At 40.4% G+C, this 21,182-nt stretch overlaps 1 protein-coding gene across 2 annotated transcripts in view; it reads left to right on the top strand.

Annotated features, from left to right (window-relative positions):
* The window catches only part of SUCLG2 (succinate-CoA ligase GDP-forming subunit beta), a 286,827-nt gene extending 266,100 nt beyond the window's left edge, over positions 1–20,727 (top strand). For both annotated transcript variants that reach the window (XM_012473799.3, XM_012473805.2), the window contains exons 10-11: positions 29–149; positions 19,098–20,727. In XM_012473799.3, the coding sequence (XP_012329222.2) occupies positions 29–149; positions 19,098–19,213 (237 nt within the window). In that variant the 3' untranslated portion in view covers positions 19,214–20,727. The remainder of the gene's footprint in view (positions 1–28; positions 150–19,097) is intronic.
* The last annotated feature ends 455 nt before the right edge of the window (positions 20,728–21,182 follow it).

Genomic DNA, 21,182 nt, shown 5'->3' with positions numbered 1-21,182 from the left:
TGATGGGTAACTTTTTTTTGGATTTCAGGTTGAAGCCATCCTTGTCAATATTTTTGGTGGTATCGTCAACTGCGCCATCATTGCCAATGGGATCACCAAAGCCTGCCGGGAGCTAGAACTCAAGGTGCCCCTGGTGGTCCGGCTTGAAGGTGAGTCATGGTAGATTTCGGCTTGAAGGTGAGTCATGGAGAAAGTGCCAGTACGCTTTCTCCAAGGTCACGTGACCAGCATGTTCTGGATTCACAAACTTCCTCAGATAATAGAAGGAAACACTAGATTGCATAAGATGAAATGAACGCAGTACAGCAGGACTTTCCTGGGCCTCTAGCAAACTAATGTAGATTATAGCTCTCCAAGTATGACGGGTCTTAAGATTCTCCAAATTTCCCAGACTTACTCTAGAACCAAAGCCCTTTTGTTATGAATCATTTTATGAGATTAATGTTTGGGGACAAACATTCTGAGAAATTGTTTCTCTGAGAATTATTCATCGTGGGAGAGCAACAGTTCTCAAACTTTCTTATCCCAGAACCCCTTTATTTAATAAAATTGAGGATCCCAAAAAGTTTTTGTTTATTTGGGTTACATTTGTCCATGTTTATAGTTGATTTAATTGATAAATAAATTAATTTGATAACTGAAATTACTTGGAATTTTTAAAATATTTATTTTAGAAAAATAATTTGTATATTTTATATATACCATATGTATTATATATTTTATGAAAATAACTATTTTTTAAAAATTTTAGTAAGAATAATGACATTGTTTTAGTTTTGTAAATTCTTTTCACATCTAGCTTATTTGTTTCTGCATAAAATACATTATAACATGTTTTGGTTGAAGTATATGAAGAAAATCTGGCCTCATAGACGTATGTATTTTTCAAAATGGGAGTAGTTTTGTTTGTTTGTTGGTTGGTTGGTTGGTTGGTTTTGAGACAGGGTTTGTTTGTTACCCGGGCTGGTCTTGAGCTCCTGGCTTCAAGTGATCCTCCTGCCTCAGCCTCCCAAAATGTTGGGATTGCAAGCTTGAGCCACCACACCCAGTCAAGGGGAGTTTTTAATGCTCTTTTCATATAGTTCTGAATATTCTTTGGTATTACACTAAAAGTCTATACGTAATAGTTTATTGAAAATTAGTGTCCCTGTGGAATCTGAAGCTATCTCGATGAACTTTTCATATTCCATTAAAACCCATTGGTCTGTTTTACACATTGAGGTTTATCTATGCATGATTCAAAATCATTGATCATTCAGAAAATTTTTGATGATGTAGATCTTCCAAAAGTTGACTCATTTCAATGTACAATATAAAAATAATCACATTTTTTAATATTACCAGCATCATAAGAAAAGCTTTTTATTAGGAAGCTGTCAAGTTCACAGGGTGGATGCACATTGTTCAAAATTTGAATTTCAATTTATAGTGCAAATTTTATCATCAGCCTCAAAACAGTTGTTTTCCTTTGATGTGACAGACTCACATCACTCGTGTTTAAGAAAATGCCTGCCAACTAACCATGTCTGAGCAACAATGGTGTGTCAGTCTTTATTCCAAGAAAAAAACAGCATTTCATAGAAAAGTGAGCAGTTTAGCTTGATACTCAGACAGTTGCACAAACACTTTTGCTCAGAACAACCATCATGGTTCAAGATGCTGCAGAAGTGGTTTATGTGTGTTTAACATTTGGTCACAAAGAGTATCAAAAAGATGTGTACTCAAGAGTTGAGGGTTAATGAAGTAATTATTATTTATTATTTTTTACCATTCATCAAGGATATTCTTATTTGAAACTGGCCTTTTTTTTTTTTTCTGTGATTGTGTGGTAGTAAAAAGTACAATCATTAGTCAGGGGTAGAAGTCCATGTCTCCAGTCCCAGCTCATCAGGAGACTGAGGCAGGAGGATGGTTTGAGCCCAGGAGTTCAAGGCTGCAGTGAGCTATGATTGTGCTACTACACTCTAGCCCAGGCAACTTAGCAAGACTCCATCTCAAAAAAAAAAAAATGCAATGATTACTAGCACACTGTGATGCCACTACCCTGAGTCCATGGCAACTTGCTGGCAGTTTTGCCTACCATTACTTTTGAACCATCAGTACAAATGCCAACATTAGTATTCTCTTATTGTTATTATGACTACCACTATTACTGTGAAAGTGGCTTTTACCTTAAGGAGCTTCCCCCACCCCCGCCTCAGTTCTGTGGACCACACTCTGAGAACTACTATAGTACAAGCAATAACAGACACTTTAATATGATAACTATCCAAAAGTCTTGTACACTTCATCAACAAACTCAGACTACAGTACTCAAGCAGCCCATTGAGTAAATAGCTACTGTATTAGCCTGTTCTCATGCTGCTAATAAAGACATACCCAACACTGTGTAATTTATAAAGGAAAGGGGTTAATTGACTCACAGTTCTACATGGCTAAGGAGGCCTCACAGTCCTGGTGGAATAGCAAGGGATGTGGGAGCAGACAAGAGAGGGCATGTGCAGGGGAATTCTCCTTTGTAAAACCACCATCATGAGAGCAGTATTGGAAAAACCCACCCCATGATTCAGTTATCTCCCATAGGGTCCCACCCACAACACGTGGGGATTATTACAATTCAAAGTGAGATTTGGGTGGGGACAATAAGCCAGGCCATATCATTTACAGTATAATCTTGGAACTGCTCAGTTTCCCCAAGCTCTGTGCTGGAGCCATAATTCCCTGGAGACCTTCTCAAGAGAAATTTCAAGGATATTTTGACCCTGCTGATGTACTCCAGTCCTTTGACGTTCAAACTCCCAAACAGGTGTAGCCTGTTGTTCTCCATGTGTGCCTCTTTCTTTGTGTCTTTTTCTTCTTCTTTTCCTCTCTGCCACTCTCCTTTCTCTCTCCTTCCCTGGGACTGTCTGCTCCACATGCTTAGATCTGCACAGTATGGACTTGATAGAAATAATAATCACAAAGATGAAAATAGCAGACATTCCAGTCAGCAAAGCCTAATATGAACATTAAAACATATCAATGAATTAAATCTTCTTAGAAGTGTAGATGTAGCATAATTGATCCCAATAAAAGTAATAAAAGAAAAATAAATGCCAAAGCTACAATGAAAAACAATTGATCAAGGAATTAATGAGTGCATCAGCATTGGTATATTTCTAATTACAATGTTGATGTCAGACTGTTTTCAGGGTCAAAGTGATCAGAGACCCTCAGATTTTAAGAGTCAACTCTTCTCCTGTTCTTAAAGGGGGAACAGGTCTCTATCAGCAAATTATATTGTTGTCCGTCACCAGGAAAAAACAGGTTTGAATGCGTACATATGATTGACCCATTCCTTCCGGTGATCTTTTCTGTGCCTGGGTTGTTACAGAGGCCCATAATTGTTAGTTATTCATACATTTCTGGAAAAGCTCATTACCCTGCTTTAAATTTTTCCTCAAAGATTTAAAGAAGTGTACCTTTAATTTCACACTCTGCTTAGTATTTCAGAAGTATTAAATGATTTTTGTAATACCCACGATATTCATGCTGAAATATGCAAAATACCACATTCAAGATTATTTTCCTTGATTTTGCTGATTGCATCAGAGGTCTGTCTGAGATACTAAGAAGAAGCCTTAACATTTCTAAATTTGTTAGATGATCAGATTTGCATCTTTTAAGTAAATGTACTTCCAAGATATATGCCTGTGGTTTTTTAATTAGTTAATCAGTATATTAGTAAATACTATGTGCAGGTCAATGAGCTTTAGGTATTAAGGAGGATCGAGAGAAATGTTAAAAATAATGTTAGTTACTTGATGGATGGGAAAATAAAATGGAAAAAATTAACAATATAAGACAATATCTATAAAATGGTAACAAATGTTACCTGCTAATAGAACCTGCTTCTATCTTAGTAGAAGTAGCCATCAGGGGATCCCAGACAGCCACCAGACTGGTTTGCTGAATCTTCAGAAATATTGATAACTCCACAGTGTCCACTATATCATGAAGGAATTGAATGTGATAGCTCAGGATGAGATCAAAAAGGGCACTGTCCCCCAAATTTATGTAAAGAAAAGTATTTGTAGTGACCCTTCTCAGCCACTACCTTCTTTCCACTATTATTGCTCCTCTCGTATAATAAGCACCTGGGACCTTCATCAAGAGAGTAAAAGCAAGAGAGCTTTGGACATTTCTGGAGTTCTAGCTGGTGTCCTTTTCTTCTTCTTGTGGGAATTGGCATCTTACGTGATAAATGTCCTTGGATAGGTACAGGCTCTCACATTCAACATGAAACTACTAGGGATACTCACTAATATTCATATGTATGATTTCTGGGAGTGCAGCAGCCCCACACCAAGACAACACCTATCCCAAGATTGTATTGGCCATGCATAGTAAAGAAGAGGAAGATGAAGCATTCTGTTACAATTGTACTCTTGACACTGATCATAGGTGAAACAATGCAGAAATTTGCAGAAGGTATTATCCATAAAAGGAACTAAATGCAAACCAAGCCAGTGCCTTTTAGACTAAGGAAGTGCAGATTCCTAATAATGTGCCCCTTAAAGTCAGTGCCTACTGTACCTCTTCTCCCTTTCATTGGTATAACCCACTTTTATGCTTACTCAACATTGACTTTTATAGTTATAGTAGGTTTAGAGATATGAGTTAGCAAAGAAGTAGTATACAAGGAGAATTTCCAAGTTGAGTCTGGAGTATAGGTAAGATTTGAATCATTGCATAAAAGAGGTTTTTAATACCTATTTTTAGACTGCATTCTAGCCTGTGCAATAGAGCAAGATTCCCGTTCCCTCTCCCTCTTTCTCTTCCTCTTTCTTTCTCTCTTTCATTCTTTTTTCTTTCTTTCTCTATTTCTTTCTTCTTTCTTTCTTTCTTTTTTCTCTTTCTTAAAAAAAAAAAGATTTGAGTCATTGCAAAGGAGTAAGTGGGAAGTGTGTAGAGGATCAAAAGTCAGTCATCAAGTAAGTTATCATCCATACCTGAGAGTTGGTACTGGGGTCGTAACAGTGGTAAAAACTGAAGCCCAGGACCCAGGTAGATCAGAAGGCTGCCCTGAAGAGAGTAATGTCTTTGCAGCAATATATTATGGCTAAAGAACAGAGTGGGAAAACTGAGTAGGTACCGAATCAACAACATGAGGTGGAACCAAACTCCCAAGCAGAATTGCCACAGATATAAAATGATATGGAGACAAGAGCAGAGAGAAAAGAAGATGCGAGAACAACGGGAATCTAAGGAATTTAAATCTGTGAACCAGGAGAATGATGGCATAGTTGATGGACTTGAGAAAGTTAGAGAGGGAACTCAGTAGAGAGCGTGGGAGAGAATCAGAGATGAAGCTGCAACACTGGATAGAGTGCATGTGAGAAGGAATATGTGGGAACGTAGAGGACCATCCAAGGAGAGATGTGACAGACAAATGTGGAAGTTACGCCCATTTTAAAGCCCCTTCATACACCACATGCAGAACTGGCTACACAGGAAACTGCTTCTGCAGGTCAGCTCAGTTAGAATGAAAAACCAACCAAAACCAAAAATACCGTGTCACAAATAGTGCTTCTCAGTAGGAGAAAAAGGTGCCAACTATGGGGAGCTTTGGGAAATGTCTTTTATTGTCCCTCTAAATTTTTCATTTGCTTTCCTCTATGTCAAAACATAGATTCTTATTCTCCCACAAATTGCTCTACATTTAGTTGTATTTTACCCAACCTTACAGTATGATTTGGTTCCTTCTGTTTTTTTCTAAACAGAGCAAGTCTTCATTGTCTGCACGGACAAAGAAAGATAAAGTAGTACTAAGAGATGGGAACATTTTAGATACTTTTAGTGGTAGTTTCTATTTGACCTGACATTACATGATACTCTGTTTTGATGGATGAGTTTCTCAAGGTTCTTTATTCATATCAATATTAAAATTGGCTCATACTCCCAGAACACACACCATTGTCTAGCTAGGGAGAGTGAGATGAAAAGGGGTCTCCATCATCCCAGTAGCTATTGCAAAGCCAAGTGACACTAAAAATGGGATGTGATAGAAAAATGTTACCGAAGACTGAATTACAATAGTAAATAATTGTTATTGCTAATATTTAATAAGTACTTTCTAAGTTTCAGGCACTCTGCCACATGTTTATAACAGTCTGAAGAACTGTTGAGATTTTCAGTGACCCAGATAACAGACATTTCAAAACCCAATGGCACATTTTGTTACTATTATCTAGTTCCTGTGAATAAAGTTGAGAGGCCTTCTTGTTTGTTCTGTGACCATTCAGAAGATCCAGGATCCTTGCCATAAGTCTCTCCAATGTGCAGCCCACATTTTAAAGATTCTGTTGCCCACCCACGACTTATTAAAAATATCCTGATGGGAAAAGTTTTAATCAATCAAATCAGGCTTGATGTAGTGGGATTTTGTGGACAAATCTTTGTTTTCAGCTGTATAATAATTACAAGCTGTTTTACCAGTGGATAAGGAAAGGATTATTCTCCTCTTTGAAAATGGTAACTTTATAATTACATGTATTTACTTGCCTTATCAGAATAGAACTCACCAACTGAGACGAAGGATTATTTTTATTCAAAAGACTCTTGGGTGAATTGAACAGCTACATATCTTGAGGAAATTTAGCCTACGTAGACAATTGTTTCTGGTATAAGTAAAGAACAAATGATCTGAAATCAGTTATTTTTTTCCTTTTTGCAATGTACACAAAACTTGGCACAAAAATTACCTAGATGGTTAATTTGGCCCAACCCATGAAACTGTTGAGAAATATACATTTATTGACAGCTCTCTACAATCAGTGTGCCAAGTGTTTTGCCAAACACAGTATACAAAATGTTTTGAATGGTTTTGTAGTTCTTTGTCAGAATCCACCAACATCTTATAATAATTTTTTAAAAATTCCTTTTTCTTTATTACTGTCCCATTTAAATCTGCAGCAAACTTCTGTGTCTCAGATATGTCTGAAGAGGAATTTTCTTGTTTCTCAAGTGTTCATTATGATTCCAAGTTGAGCTTGTAATATAGTAATAATAAACCTCGAGATAATTTGTAGATTAGATCCCGTTTCTCTTAGCCAAATCTTCTCAATTTGATTTTCCACTACCATAAATGTTTATGTCCAACATAAACATTTTTCCTTTATTTTGTTTTTCTTTTGCCAAATATCTTTAAATACAATTATCCTACCCCCTTCATTCTTACCAATCTCTCTAAGATTCCCTAAACTCTCTCTAAAGTTATTGAGAACATAAGCATATTCTGTGTCTTTCACTTTCTTGACTAGGCACTATACCCCCTCTGAGTGGACACTTTCTTATCCTTGATTATGAAATACTAACAAACTGGAGCCACAAGTGGAAGAGTACAAATCGTGTCCTTCTTAGCATGGACTCAGTATGCTAAGAAGGGCACAATTTACACTCCTATTTGCTACATGATGCTATGTGATCCTTTGGTTTGCTGAAGGAGAGAAAGAAACTTATGGATATTAAAGAATTCAGAGGCAGCCAGTGTTTTCAACTGTGTCTCATATGCTTGATGGCTATTCATTCTTCAAGTCTTCAGTTATGCTAGATTCTAAGACTAAGAGATGAGAGCAGTGATAATGCCTTTACCTTTCATCAAAAAGTCAGCCTTGGTAGATTGACTGTGGGCTGACTAGCTTTGAAAACATTTTCATTTGGAATAATAGAGCCCCAGGTTTGCCGCTAACACCCAGAATACATGGAGAACAGGGGCCCTTAGCTTAGTGGTGGAATCAATTTTTCTGGACAGAGTGAATGCAGATCCCAGCAGAGCCAGGGGTCCAGTTCTGTGTCTGATGATGCCCCGTGGCCTCTTCGCACTTTTCTGGATTTAGGCATTTTCTCCAGTGCTTGTTTCCAATGTGTGCTCTGTACAGGGTTATTTATTCATCTTCTCTTCTTTACTCAAGCCCTGTCCCCTTGCAAGGTAAGATAGACCTGTTTCCCACCTCCACCCCCAGCCTGTCTGAAGTCTTTCTGTTGCTTCTGTCATTGGAGACGTGGCTCCTGGAGGAGGGTCTGATGTTTTTGTCAGTGCATGCCCCTGCCCTTCTGTGTGTTTGATTCCCATTGTCCTTTCTCTTCCTACTCTCCAGGTCTCCATTTTCTGCGTGTCCTGTTGATCACGTTGCTCTTTACCTCACCAGTGCCCACTCACCTCTCTTCACCTCCTTCCTCCTTCACTGTCCCCTGTGATCATGTCCTGACTTGGACTAGTTTCACTTCACTGTGACATCTTTCACCTCTCCTGCCTTGTCACTCACATCCTCTCCCCTTTTTCCCTGCAGATCTTCCACCCTCCTTCCTCCTGGTGTTCATTTTGTCATCATCAGCTTAAACCAAGTAAGACATTGAGGGAATCCCATGCTGTCATCAAGCCTCAAATCTGCTCCATTGTCTAATAAATATGTCTTAATGCTTAAACCTTAGACTAAGACTCACAGAACCTGATCAAAGTATTAGTTAGGCTAGCTTTCTTAGATCTAGTATATAAATTTCCAGGTATATAATCTACTGTATCTGGCACTTTGGGTTTTCATTTTATCCCTAGGATAATGTGAGTAATTGAAATTTATCCCATGTTAGACATCGACTGCCTTACCTTAGAAAAAAACCTCCTAACACACTTTAGGAAAGTAGTCATATAATTATAGGACTGGGGATTCTTGAAGGAAGATGGTCTTGGAATGATGCAGAGTACTTTATTTTTTTTTTTTAATTTTTTACTTTTTTTAAATTTTTTGATGCAGTGAACCCAGACTCCCCAACTGCCTTAATAAAAAGGAGGTTTTGCTGGATATGGTGGCTTATGCCTGTAATCCTAGCACTTTGGGAAGCCAAGGCAGGTGGATCGCTTGAGCCCAGGAGTTCTAGACCAGCCTGGGTAACATGGTGAAACCCCATCTCTACAAAAAATACAAAAGCATTAGCCGGGCATGGTGGCATATCCCTGTGGTCCCAGCTATTTGGGAGGCTGAGGTGGGAGGATCATCTGAGCGCAGGGAAGTTGAGGCTGCAGAGAGCTGTGATCATGCTACTGAACTCCAGCCTGGGCAACAGAGTAAGACTCCGTCTCAGAAATTTAAAAATACAATAATTTTTAAAAGATGTTTTATAAGGCTTTTACAGAATTGAAGCTGGAAAGCTTCCTAACTCTTCTTTTTAGCTCTTTCTCGTAATGCCAGAGGACTTTCTCACTCCTTTGTGTTCTTTCTTGGTGCCTCTGAGACCTTCTGGCCTCTCAGGAAGGCCATCCTGATCCCACAGTGTTAGAAGTCCAGGTCCCATAGGTAGCCAATCTCATTAGCTTACCTAATAGCCATCGCTCCCATTGTCCACAACCCATCCTACCAAGCTGTGTGGTTAGGGTCTTTGAGGAGCCTGACAGATCCTTTTTCACCTGGGTTCTGATCCCAGTAGGAATACAAAAATATTACCGTCATTACCAAAGAAAACAGTAGTTGGAGGGATGCACCTGATTGTGCAACCAACATTGAACTTCCTTACTCTGAGCCCCAGAATTAGGCAGCTTTGTAAACCCAGTCACAGGCACCACTGGACTTCAGTGCATCTCCCACTCCAGGGTAGAACCCAAAGAGCAGAGGATGACCTGGACTCACAGAGTGGCATATGCCTAAGAGGAAGATCTCAAAGCAAGGGGTGGGACTATCCATGCCAACTTCCTCCGTTTGAATATTTAGTCAGCTCCCTACACCATCACCACTCCCAGATGGAGCCAGTGATAGGCAAAGAAGAGAACAGGAGGGTTACACTAATGACTGTCCCTCTGCATGAAAGGAAACATCTCCCAATGCACATCATAGGTCGTATCTGCCCTAGGAGTGGGCTGCCTTTGGTCAGATAGCTGCCCTAGTCTAGGCAGTGGTCATTCCTTCAGAAGCAAGAGCCTGAAGTTGCTTCCCTGAGCAGCAGCCGTGGGTGTGGCCATTTTTATAAGAAGAGGTTTTAAAACTGGGCAGGTACCAGGACTGGCATATCCTGAGTCCTGCCTTATAATGTCGGAACACCGCTGTGTGTGCTCTGGGGTATTTTCTGAATGACTAGCCAATTCATTTCTTCCTGCCTCAATTTCCTCTTGTAACACTTGAAAGTCATATTTGATTAGCCATCAGAAAGAGAGAGAGCAAGCACATTGCTATCAGGTGGAGACATACAGTGATTCAGTCTGTAGTGTCTTTAAAGAGGCTAAGTGTGTCCTGCTAAGACTCTTCCAGAGAGCGCCACCTTGAGGCTGTCCTGAGGCAGAACGACCTGCGGGGAAAGACTTCATGAGGAATGTTTTAGATGAGGGAAGACAGCTTTCATCTCATGCCACCTTCTCTTTATTGGCAGTGGCTGCCCAAGCAGTGCTGTGCCAAGAAAGATTCTGAGGCTGTATCCAAGCTCAGTGGAAAAAGAGTTCTATGATCTTTCCCACCACAAATGTGGGAAAGGGTAGAGGCAGTGGAGATTCTAGCCAATATTTGCCATTGTCGATTCAGAGAGACCATAGATGGGCCTTTTCTCTGCTAGAAATATAGCTGCCCACCACTCTATGAGTTAGAACTAGGGACTGCAAGCTGGGAAACGCCAGATGAGGATGATTCTTGTCTTCACCTGGCCCTTTAGCCACAGGGACAGAAATTTGGATTGTATAGAGCAAAGTCTACAGACTTTTTCTGAAAGGTTAGGATTTTAGGCTTTGTGACTGTATATTCCCTTTTGTGATTACTTAGCTCTGCCATTGTAGTGTTGAAGCAGCAATAGACGATAGGTGAAGGAATGGACATGGCGGTGCCACAGTAAATCTTTTTTAACAAAAACAGATAGTGGAACAGATTTGGCTCACGAGGTATAGTTTGCAGATCCCTGGTGTAGAGAAGAGCCCAGCAGCAAGACCTAGAATTCTGGAAAATCCTCTTGTTATCTGTGTCTAAATCTCCCTCTCCCCTAAGCTCTGAAATGTCTCGTGAGAGTCAAGTAAGAATTTCGCAGGCAATATTAAGCTCTTAGAATCTGACTTCCTCCCAAGGAAAATATTAGCAATGAGGTCCGCTCAGTCGTTTCCTCACATAAGGACAGAATCACACTCAGTGACGCAGTGATGTTACTTCTTGGCAGTAATGGTATACCAAAGTCAGCATTTTCAATGAAAGTCTCACACTGTTAAAATTACCTTTGAAAATTTCTTAAATCACCCATAAATTAGAGTATGCATGGCTTGAAAGCTAGGAGGAAGATTCAAGGAAGGTGTAAAAGGTAAATTCACATGCAGGTGTGTGTGTGTATAAAACATCCCTTTTTTAAAAGAACTGTCTTATCCCTAGCAGATCATGGTGGGTGAGTGAAGAACTGTAAGGTGTTCTTGCTTCCCAGAGGGTTCATTCCATTCTAGTTTAATATTAAGGCTCCTTTAGCTTTGGTTTAATATCTCTGTTGCTTTTTTTAAGGGTTAACATAATTGAAAGCATAAGCACATAGCATAAGCTCTTAGTGAATATGTTAGACTTGATCCTATACCTTGCTTGCATGATCATAGCACATATACAGCATTCTTTGAAACCCTGTAGAGAAGAACTTAGCCATTGGCTTCCTGCCCCTGGAGCTGGGGCCTCTACTGTGATGGTCTAAATAACTATCACATTCACAACCCAAGTGTTGATTTCTTCTTACTGCGGGAGAAGAAATCATTGAGGAAATCAGGTGTGGATACAATACAGCCACACAGAATATCTTATGTCATCTTTAATTTTCATGAAATGTTAGGGATACAAAGCATTTCGATAAGATACTCATTCAAGGAGAAATCTAAAGCCTTAAAGCTACAATAGCTTCCCCAGGTTGTTCAGCTACTTGAGAACAGAACCGGGTTTAAAATCTCAGCTTCTTCCTCTGCAAAATGGGAATAAAAATAGGGCAGCTCTAGAAGATTGTTGTAAGGAGCAGATGAGTTTTTAAATAATTTACAATAGTTCTTGGCTCAGTAAATGTTAGCTGTCCTTATCATCATCTGAACCCCTGTTAGTATCTTGACTGAGGCCACATGGATGGCCAGTGCTATTGGCTGCCAAGCACAGTGCTAGGTAGTTGGCACACATCATCTCAAACAAGTAAGAGCTGCTGGCATTGCAGAAGTTTTGCCTCTGATTCTCAATGAATTATTCTGTTTCTGACATACAATAACAAGGCAAAAGAGACATGAAAAGTTACCTAAATGTATAGGTCACCAAGAAAATGGAACTCCTCTATCTGATTGCCACTTGAAAGGAGACTAAGGAAGGAAGAGCAAGGGTACAGGAGCAGTGGACATTTGAAGAGGAGTTTGCTGCTTTAGAGAATGTGGCTTGTTTCCACTGAATTCCCCTCTCCCAGCAGGGGGAAAAGACTCAGATATTTCATGCAAAGGGCTGAAATACTTCAGGCTTTCAAGGCCATACTGTCTGCCACAGTGACTGACCCCTGCCTTACAAAGCACAAGCAGCCACTGATGATCTCTAAGCAAATCAGTTTGGCTATGTTCCATGAAAAAGTTATTTATGGGGAGGCTGGAATTTGAATTTCATGCAACTTTCATGTATCATAAAATGTTCCTGTGATTTTTTTCCCCCAACTATTTAAAAATGTAAACCCTTTTCTTAACTTGCTGGTGATACAAAAAGAGGCAGCTGGCTAGATTTGGCCCAAAACCTAGAACCAGCCCTGACTCAGAGCACTAGACCAAGAATCAGAGCTGTCAGGGTTAACTGGTTGTTTGATCCAAGCAAATTGTCTGACATCTCGGGGCCTCAGTTTCCTCTAGTGAAAACAAGAGACTTATCTTAAAGGTTGCCTAGAATTCCTTCTAGCACTTGAAGGCCAGCTGCATGGTTATGTGGCTTTGCACTCAGATGAACCTGGGTTCGAGTCCTGGCTCAGCCTCTGACTTGCTGGGGATGTTGGGCCAGTCCCTAAGTCTCCCAGTGTTTTAGTTGCCTCCCCTGTAAAATGGGGATTAAAATGATGTTGACTTTAGGGTTGCTCTAAGGATTAAGTTTAATGATACTTGTGAACCCCTTAACTCATGTATACAACAAACCTTTGTTGCACCTAATGTATGCTCAGTAACTGCTAACTACTGTATTCTTTTTTGAAAAATGAATTCCTTTTAATTTTTTTTTAAATGACAGTTTCTACATATTTCCAGACTGGAAAATGGTTTCCTTCATAGACTTATGATAAAAGGCAGGAGGCCTCTTCACCTTGAGAACAAAACCCTGGACTGTGTGTCCACTACGTTTATTTTCTCTTGTGTGTAATAAAAGCGAAGAAATTTGGATAAATTAACCTTGCGTCTTTGTTTACAGCTCTCTTACTCCACCCAGTGGCAGAAAGTCACTGGTAACATGCTGAGGAGGTCAAGAATAAAACATTTTAATAATTGTTATTATTTATAATATCTCCTAATAGTAGAGCAAGATTCCATTTTAAACTCATTCCCCTTTGATTTTCCATTTCTGAGGCCTGCAGTGGATAGAGAAGCATTTAGCTGAGTGGCTCTCAACAAGCAGATATTAAGAAGTGCCTGAGGTTCCACCAGCCTGAGTTGATCAGTTTTCTATACAGGTGGTTATTAAAAGTGTTGTCCTGAAGCCTCATTAAAAAGCAATGCAGCGTTTAATAAATATTAGAACATGTCAGTAGCACTATTTAGATGTTGGAAGGAGATCCATTTCCTTTGTAATTCTGTGCACAGGCATAAACACTCTCTTTAGAACACTTAATTCCATGTCAGAGTTTAAAGCAGCTATGATAATTTCTATTTAGAAGTAAAGGCAGGGAGAGGGTTGGGGAATAGATGTCAAACACTTGGTAAATTAAGAAGAAACTAACCTTAAATACTCAAATAATGTCATATTTTTTTTTAAAGGAACACACAAACTAGTGATCATTTCCGAGGCCTCCTCTAATTCTTTTCTTCCTTTTCTTTTTCGATGACCTGGTTCCACAGTCTGCTGTTTTACTTTTATTTTATTCATATTTATTTATTTATTTTGAAAGCAGAGACCAGGTCTCACTTTGTTGCCCAGGCTGGAGTGCAGTGTTGCAATCACAGCTCACTGCAGCCTCAACCTCCTGGGCTGAAGCGATCCTCTTACCTTAGCCTCCTGAGTAGCCAGGACTACAGGCCACCATGCCCAGCTGGTTTTCTTTTAACCCCCCTTCTCTGCGTGTCCCCACCTCCTCTTCCAGTTGTTCCCTCAGCAGAAAGGAGGGAAGTAAGTGGTAATTAACGACCAGGGCAGGGTCAGTGGGCAGCAGAGCCACGCCTTCAAGGAGAAGTCAGGTGCCAGCATCAGGGTAAGGGCTGGTGTGGAAGGCACTTGGCAAACTCACTTTTTTCCTTTACTTTCTCTTACACTCTACCTGTCTCTTTCTTTTCCTATGTCTGTTCCTTTTTAGGCTATTCCCCCGACTGTGTCCCTTGTCTCTCTCTTCATTTCTCTCTCTCTCTTTTGCTCTCTCTTTCTACCCCACTTCCTCTTCTGTAACTAGTTTCCACCAGGTCATGCTGGCTCTACATGTGACCCATTTGTCATCACAGATGAGCTTTGTATTTGAATATGAGAATCCCTTCAAAAACTGCTTGGTTCTGAGCATGCCTAGAATATGCTTAATAATTAAGGCTGTAATTAAAGTGTAACTGCAAGTATAATTAAAATTCACTTTTGTGGATCCTAGAATTATGAAGCAATTAGGCGTTTTCACACAGCACTGAAGGAGCAGCTGGGAGGAGAGAAGGGCCTTGGTTTTCTGGAGAGCTGCTCCTTCCCCTTTTCTCTCCTGGCCCTGTCCACCAGTGTAAGCCTCAAGCAAGGCCTCACTTGTCTGGGGCACCTGGAGCTTCTATAGGTTGGGAGGAATGGTAATAGCTTGGAGTCCTAACTCAGGGCAGTGGGCACAGCCAGCTCTTCCTGGGCCTTTCCTAGAGAAAGGAGCCACTCCCAAAGCTCCTGGAGAACCCTGAGAGGACTCCAAAAAAAAAAAATCCCTCCTGATTGCACCTTGCGCAGTTTGGGGTATCTATTTCAACCCTACAGGAAAGAGTTGTTAGGACAGCAAGATGATCTATCAAAAAGTACCTGCCCGCCTCTCTTCTTGTCAAACACACTTTGTGTGTGGGAACCCATCTGGAGTTCTCTGTGGGTCAGCACATACTGGTAGCTAACAGATATTGGGAGGTATTCAGTGAGCAAGTCTGACAAAGGGAAGCAGACGTTTGGAGGGTACAAGGGAAGTATCAGTAAGCCATCCAACAAGGCTTCATCTATGTTAAGATTTTAGAAATACAAGGTACTCTGGAAGTTCATTGTACAAGCCCCTGCTTTAGTTAGGGCATGGGGAGGAGATGTCAAGAAAGACATCCCCAAAATATGCCATTTAACAGATGCCTTATGAATGTATGGGTGTCAGCCCAGCAGAAAGAGTTGTCAGCCCAACAGTGCTCTGTGTGGAGAGCCCAGCAAGGGCAGTGGCCCAGCACATCTAGGTGCTCATCAATTTCCAAATCATTTATTTTCCCTTGGGAATACTGATGCTAAGTTAGGTGCTAAAGAGGACGTTAATTAAGGAACTAAATTATTTATATTGGTTGGTTGCAAGGAAGCACAGCCCATTAAAGTTATCTCAAAAAAATTTAAAAGATGAAGAGCTCATTTCATCCATAGACATGGAAAGGAACTCAGGTAAAACTGAATAAGAAGTTCTCTGAATAGGCGGGACCTGTGATAAAACTGCAGAAAGAGCAGGATCTGAGATGCAGGAAGATGTCAGGAGCACTACTTCCCACACCTATCCTGAGGTCTGTGTTGAGATTGGAAGGTGCTCAAAAAAAGAAAGGAAGAGAGAGAAGAGCCTAGTTCATGTCTCTGCAGGAAGAGACAGAAATTTACACATGTGGGTGGGGCACGGTGGCTCATGCCTCCAATCCCAGACTTTGGGAGGCCGAGGTGGGTGGATTACTTGAGGTCCTCAGTTTAAGATCAGCTTGGCCAACATGGTAAGACCCTATCTCTACTAAAAATACAAAAAATAGCTGGGAGAGTTGGCTGCTGCCTGTAATCCCAGCTACTCAGAAGGCTGAGGGAGGAGAATTGCTTGAACCAGGGAGGCGAAGGTTGCAGTGAGCCGAGATCATGCTGCTGCACTCCATCCTGGTTGACAGACCATGACCATCTAAAACAAAATTTACACATGTAACTTTCATTTACCTTCTGGTCCAAAGACTGATTTGCTCCTGTGTCCATCAGGGCTTTCGCTTCACACTCTGTCATTACTTCATGAAAGCCATGCTTATTGATTAATGTCTAAATTCCTTAGCCTGGTATCGAACACCTGCCACAGTAAATCAGTCCAAATGCACACAGGTTGTATTAATGAAATAATATATTTTTACATTTGTGTTACTTAATCTATCAGTGCTTAACCAATTACCCCAAAATTTAGCAGCTTAAAAGAACAGTTATTATCTCACAGTTTCTGTGGTCAGGTATCTGGGTATGGCTCCAGTGGATCATCTCACTCAGGGTCTCTCACAGGCTGTGATCATAGTGTCAGCAGGGCTGCAGATATCTCAAGTCTTGACTAGGGAAGAATTTGCTTCCAAGACCACTCATATGTTTGCTGGCCGGATGCACCTTCTCCTTGGCTGTTAGACCCAAGGCCTCAGTTTCTCATCAGCTATTGGCAAGAGGCTACCCTCAGTTCCTTGCCAGGTGAGTCTGTCTAGAGGGCAGCTCATAGCAGGGTAGTTGGCTTCATCAGAGCGAACAAAGAGTCAAAGAGAGCAAGACTGAAGCTACAGGGTTTTGTAACCTAGTCTCAGAAGTGACATTCCATCACTTTTACCATGTTCTTATCTATTAGAAGTGAGGCTCTGGATCCAGATCATAATCAAGGGGTCAGATTCTATAAGGATGTCAATTCCAGGAGGGAGGAGTGACTGATCTTTGAAAACCATTTTAGAAGCTGCTTTCCACAGCATTTACAAAGTCATGTGTTCATCAAAGTAATGCTAGCTAGCTCCTGTAACAACAGTCTTAACATTATAGAAGGGTCTTTCTCATTCCCATAAGGTCTAAGAGGGTGAGTGGGCAGGATGCTTGGCTCCAGTTATTAAAGTATCCAGGTGAGAGGAACACTTGGGTCCCAGAGGTTGAGGTTACAGTGAGCTGTGATCACACTATTTCACTCCATCTTGGGTGACAGAGCGAGAGCCTGTCTCAAAAACAAACCAAAAACAAGATAAAACAAAACCAAAACCAAACAGGTAACTTCCAGGGCTGCCCCTGCTAGGAACACTCCAGAAAGCAGACAGGGAAAACAGAGTTTGAGGAGTCCCTTTGGAGATTGTCATGGCCAGGTGGCATTCCTTTGGCCGGATCTGAGTCACATGTCCCGTTCTAGATGCAAGGGGACCTGGGAAATGTAGTTTCTGGCTGGGCAGCTGCTTTCCAGCAATAGCACTCCACTGCAGAAGAGGAGCAGGAGTCTGTGGTGGAGAGCCAGCCAGGCCTGCCACAGATACTGTGCCATTTACAGAAATGCTTTTACACTCATTATTTCATTTGCCTCTCATCGCAGTCTGTACCGTCAGCTATACTGTCCTCATTTTACCAGTAGAGAAGTAGACTAGCATATCTTTAGAACATGCAGGGTTTATAATTACAGACAGCAGTTCAAGTCCCATCTCTGCCACTTACCACCTCTGTGACCATGGAAAAGTTATTAAACTTCTCTGTGCCTCAGTTGCCTCATCTGTAAAATAGGAACAATAGGACCACTCATAGTTTTTGTAATGGTTTCATGTGCTGTGTATAAGTTACTTAGCACTGTGCCTGGCATACATAAGTACTTAATGATATTAGTTCTGGGGAAGATTATGCGGATGATAGTGCTGTGTATGGAGACAAAAGTTATGGCTCAGAGAAGTTAAATGCTTTACCCAAAACTGTGTAACAAGTACATGGCAGTGCCAGGATGGGGATTTTAGGTAGCAACTTCCCACACTGCATGCTGTCACTTTCCAGAGAGGCCTTTCACCAGCTTCCTCTGTAAAAACACGAATAGGTGAGCTGTAAGCTGAAGGCGCAGTGCCAGGCATTCCTTTTCACTGCCGTGGGGGTAGACCCAGGTTCCCAGGAGTGTCAGTGCTGCGTCATCTTTTCAATCCACCCATTCCCATTTACCCCAGCCTTTGCCCCTTTATAAGAAATGTGCTAACCCAGTGCCTCTCTTTATTTGCACTCTTTGTGGTAAGGCAAGTTCTCCAAGGCCTGTATTTCAAGGTCTTTGTTTATAAATAGGCTCTGTCTTGCCAACTAGATAAAAGCACAGGAAATGATGTAAAATGAGATATTTCATTAGACACTTGAATTCTATCACATTTCTCCTAGAGGAGTTGTTCACTCTAAAAGGGCAGAAAAGCAGTTCTCACCTTTGAATGAGGTGGCTTGGCCGGCACATACTCCAGATCCACCAGGAACAGTCAAGAGATTGCCATCAGAGGCTGCATTGCCCATTCTGAAGGGCTCAGGCCATTTCATTTAATACAGTGAGGAGGAGGCAGAAATGGACATGCTGGATGCTGCCAGAGTCTCCAAAGCAGTGGATTTGTGGGCACAGCTGGGCAGATTCTCAGAACTTCCTTTCTCAAAGCAGGTCACAGCCCAAACCCGCGACATCCAAGACACCTTTAAGACAGGTGACTTCTGGTGTGGAACAAAACCACATTAGATCCACATGACCGTGATTATCAGCAGACATCTCAGCTTCCATCAGTAAAGCATGTTCATTTCCTTCTTGCAAGTCCTTGCTTTCATCTTCTTTTCTAGTTGGACCACAGCTTGGAATAAATTTCGTCACATAATCTTTTCTGTCAACGACATTGATGACAACCTATATTTAATTCATTTCCTAGTGAAAAGCTGTAGACAGGTAAGTTTTGTGCATTCTTGTGCAAACTTCATAAGGCACCTCCCCTAGTTTCGTTCCGTGATTGTTCCTTGTTCTCCTTCTAGGCACCAATGTCCAAGAGGCCCAGAAGATACTCAACAACAGCGGACTCCCCATTACTTCAGCTGTCGACCTGGAGGATGCAGCCAAGAAGGCTGTGGCCAGCGTGGCCAAGAAGTGATGTCTTTGTCCTGATCCGATGGAGAAAGAAAGCCATTTTTGCATAAAAAGGATGGTTCATCATTGTGAAAGAAATGATTATCTCATTGGGGAAAAGAAAACGGGGAAAAGGCAAATCTTAAATCTGTGTTTTCTGGAATACGCTATCTACACAGCCTAAATCTGATTTTTACTTAGTCTTTATAAAAATAATGTCTCGTGTTCTCATACTTTTCTGTCACTGTAAGCCTGCTCAGTAGGCAGTGTTTTGCAGACTTTGGGGAGCAGTCCATGTGGCCAAATATTGTGTGTATAGTCAGAATTTGAAATCAGATCCTGCTTCATTTATAAGAATTTTGGGGGACTTCTAATCTTACATAGTGAAAAAAAAACCACCATTTCAAAAGTCTGACGAGATTATATTTAATATATTAACTATTAAAAAGCCACAAGATTACATTGTACATGTTAGCTACTAAAAAGGCACTGCCAAGACATTCAAGCAAATAGCTCTTACATACTGCAATAGTTTTTACAGACTTCTGATTCCAACGTATATTTGAAAAATCCATAAGTGTTCCAAAATATATTTAATAGTGGAAGGTCTGCATTAATATACTATCCATGTGTTTTTACCATTTGCCTTAATATTGAATAAACTGTTTACCTCACACTAAAAAGAAAACTCGAAGCCTTATTTGTGATATCGGATTAGAAGCTTCCTTTTTTGTGTCAAAAATGAAGAATCCTGATTCTCATGGAAACCTCTGTAATTAAGTCATTTCAAGATGAGACAACACTGAAGATCACGTTGTGCTGCGTATCACTATCTTCTCTCCTTATCTCTTACTCCTCACCCTCCCAGTATCTACCCGTTTATGGTAGAAAAATGGGAACTTTATTTGAAGGGAATATGGTTTTTGTTTCCATGATGTCCATTTTTGTTGTGTGTAGGAAAGGATTTGGATAAGTTTTTGTTTAAATTTTGGTAGATTTTTATCTATACAAATTTAAATAAAATTCTGTTTTGTAAGCCATAAGATCTGTGTATATTTCTCATTTTAGCCCATTTTATCTGTTTTATTCCTCAAACAATTTTTTTTACAAAGACACCAACCTTAGTGTCTTAGGTATGTTTCTAAAATTTGCTAATTTGAGTCATTCTAGGATTATTCCAGTTCCACTCATCTTTGTCAGATACCCATTTCTGTGCAAGGAGATTACTGAATGCATAAAAGATATACACAAACCAGAACCCCAGGAATGTATCTCAGATGCCCGACAGGTTAAACTGTGACGTCAGTCTTTGTAATGCGAAAGGAGATACTCCAGTATAAACTCACTCCACTTAGCGAGGTTCAATTGCCACCATTAATTTTCCTTTCAATGTATAAATCTGTAGCAGACCAAACTAGTTTGTTTGTTGTTTTACCAGCTTACAGTGTTCTCATAAATTTCATGTGTGGACAAAAGTATAAAAGTCATTATTGTTTAGAGCCATGTTTGCCATGGAGAAATAAACTATTTGATAAATCAGTCTTACATCCTTTCTTAATGCCTATGCAATGAATGAAAAATATTAACTGTCTTTTTAGGTGTGATTTGGTTTTTGACAGCTTAATCACTAGTTGGTGCAGTAAAAGAAATAACCTATATTATGTCAATTAGACAACATTTTTTTTAATTTTTTGCTCTCTAAGAGGCCTATGTTTGAATCACTTGTAAATATTGATGTTTCCAATCAACATAATTTGGAGGAGGGGATAAAGCAGTTAAATCATTTATGTGGTTATTTCATAAAAGGGTTAATAACAAGAAAATAGCCTTTTATTTTCAAATAAGCTCAAAGCCATCAGAGCTTGTTCTTTTTGCATCTCTATTGGTTTTATTCTCAAGCAGGTCATTTTCGCAGGTGGATAATGGCTGCTGGCCATTACATATGATGTTCTCAAACTTAGCATCCTCAGAAGAGAAGAAGAGGAGGAGGAGAG

Source organism: Aotus nancymaae, unplaced genomic scaffold, assembly GCF_030222135.1.
Source record: "Aotus nancymaae isolate 86718 unplaced genomic scaffold, 86718_ANA_hifiasm-v0.15.2.pri h1tg000046l, whole genome shotgun sequence".
NCBI lineage: Eukaryota > Metazoa > Chordata > Mammalia > Primates > Aotidae > Aotus > Aotus nancymaae.
Note: the sequence above shows the minus strand (reverse complement) of the source record. Positions and strands in the feature narration are given on the sequence as shown.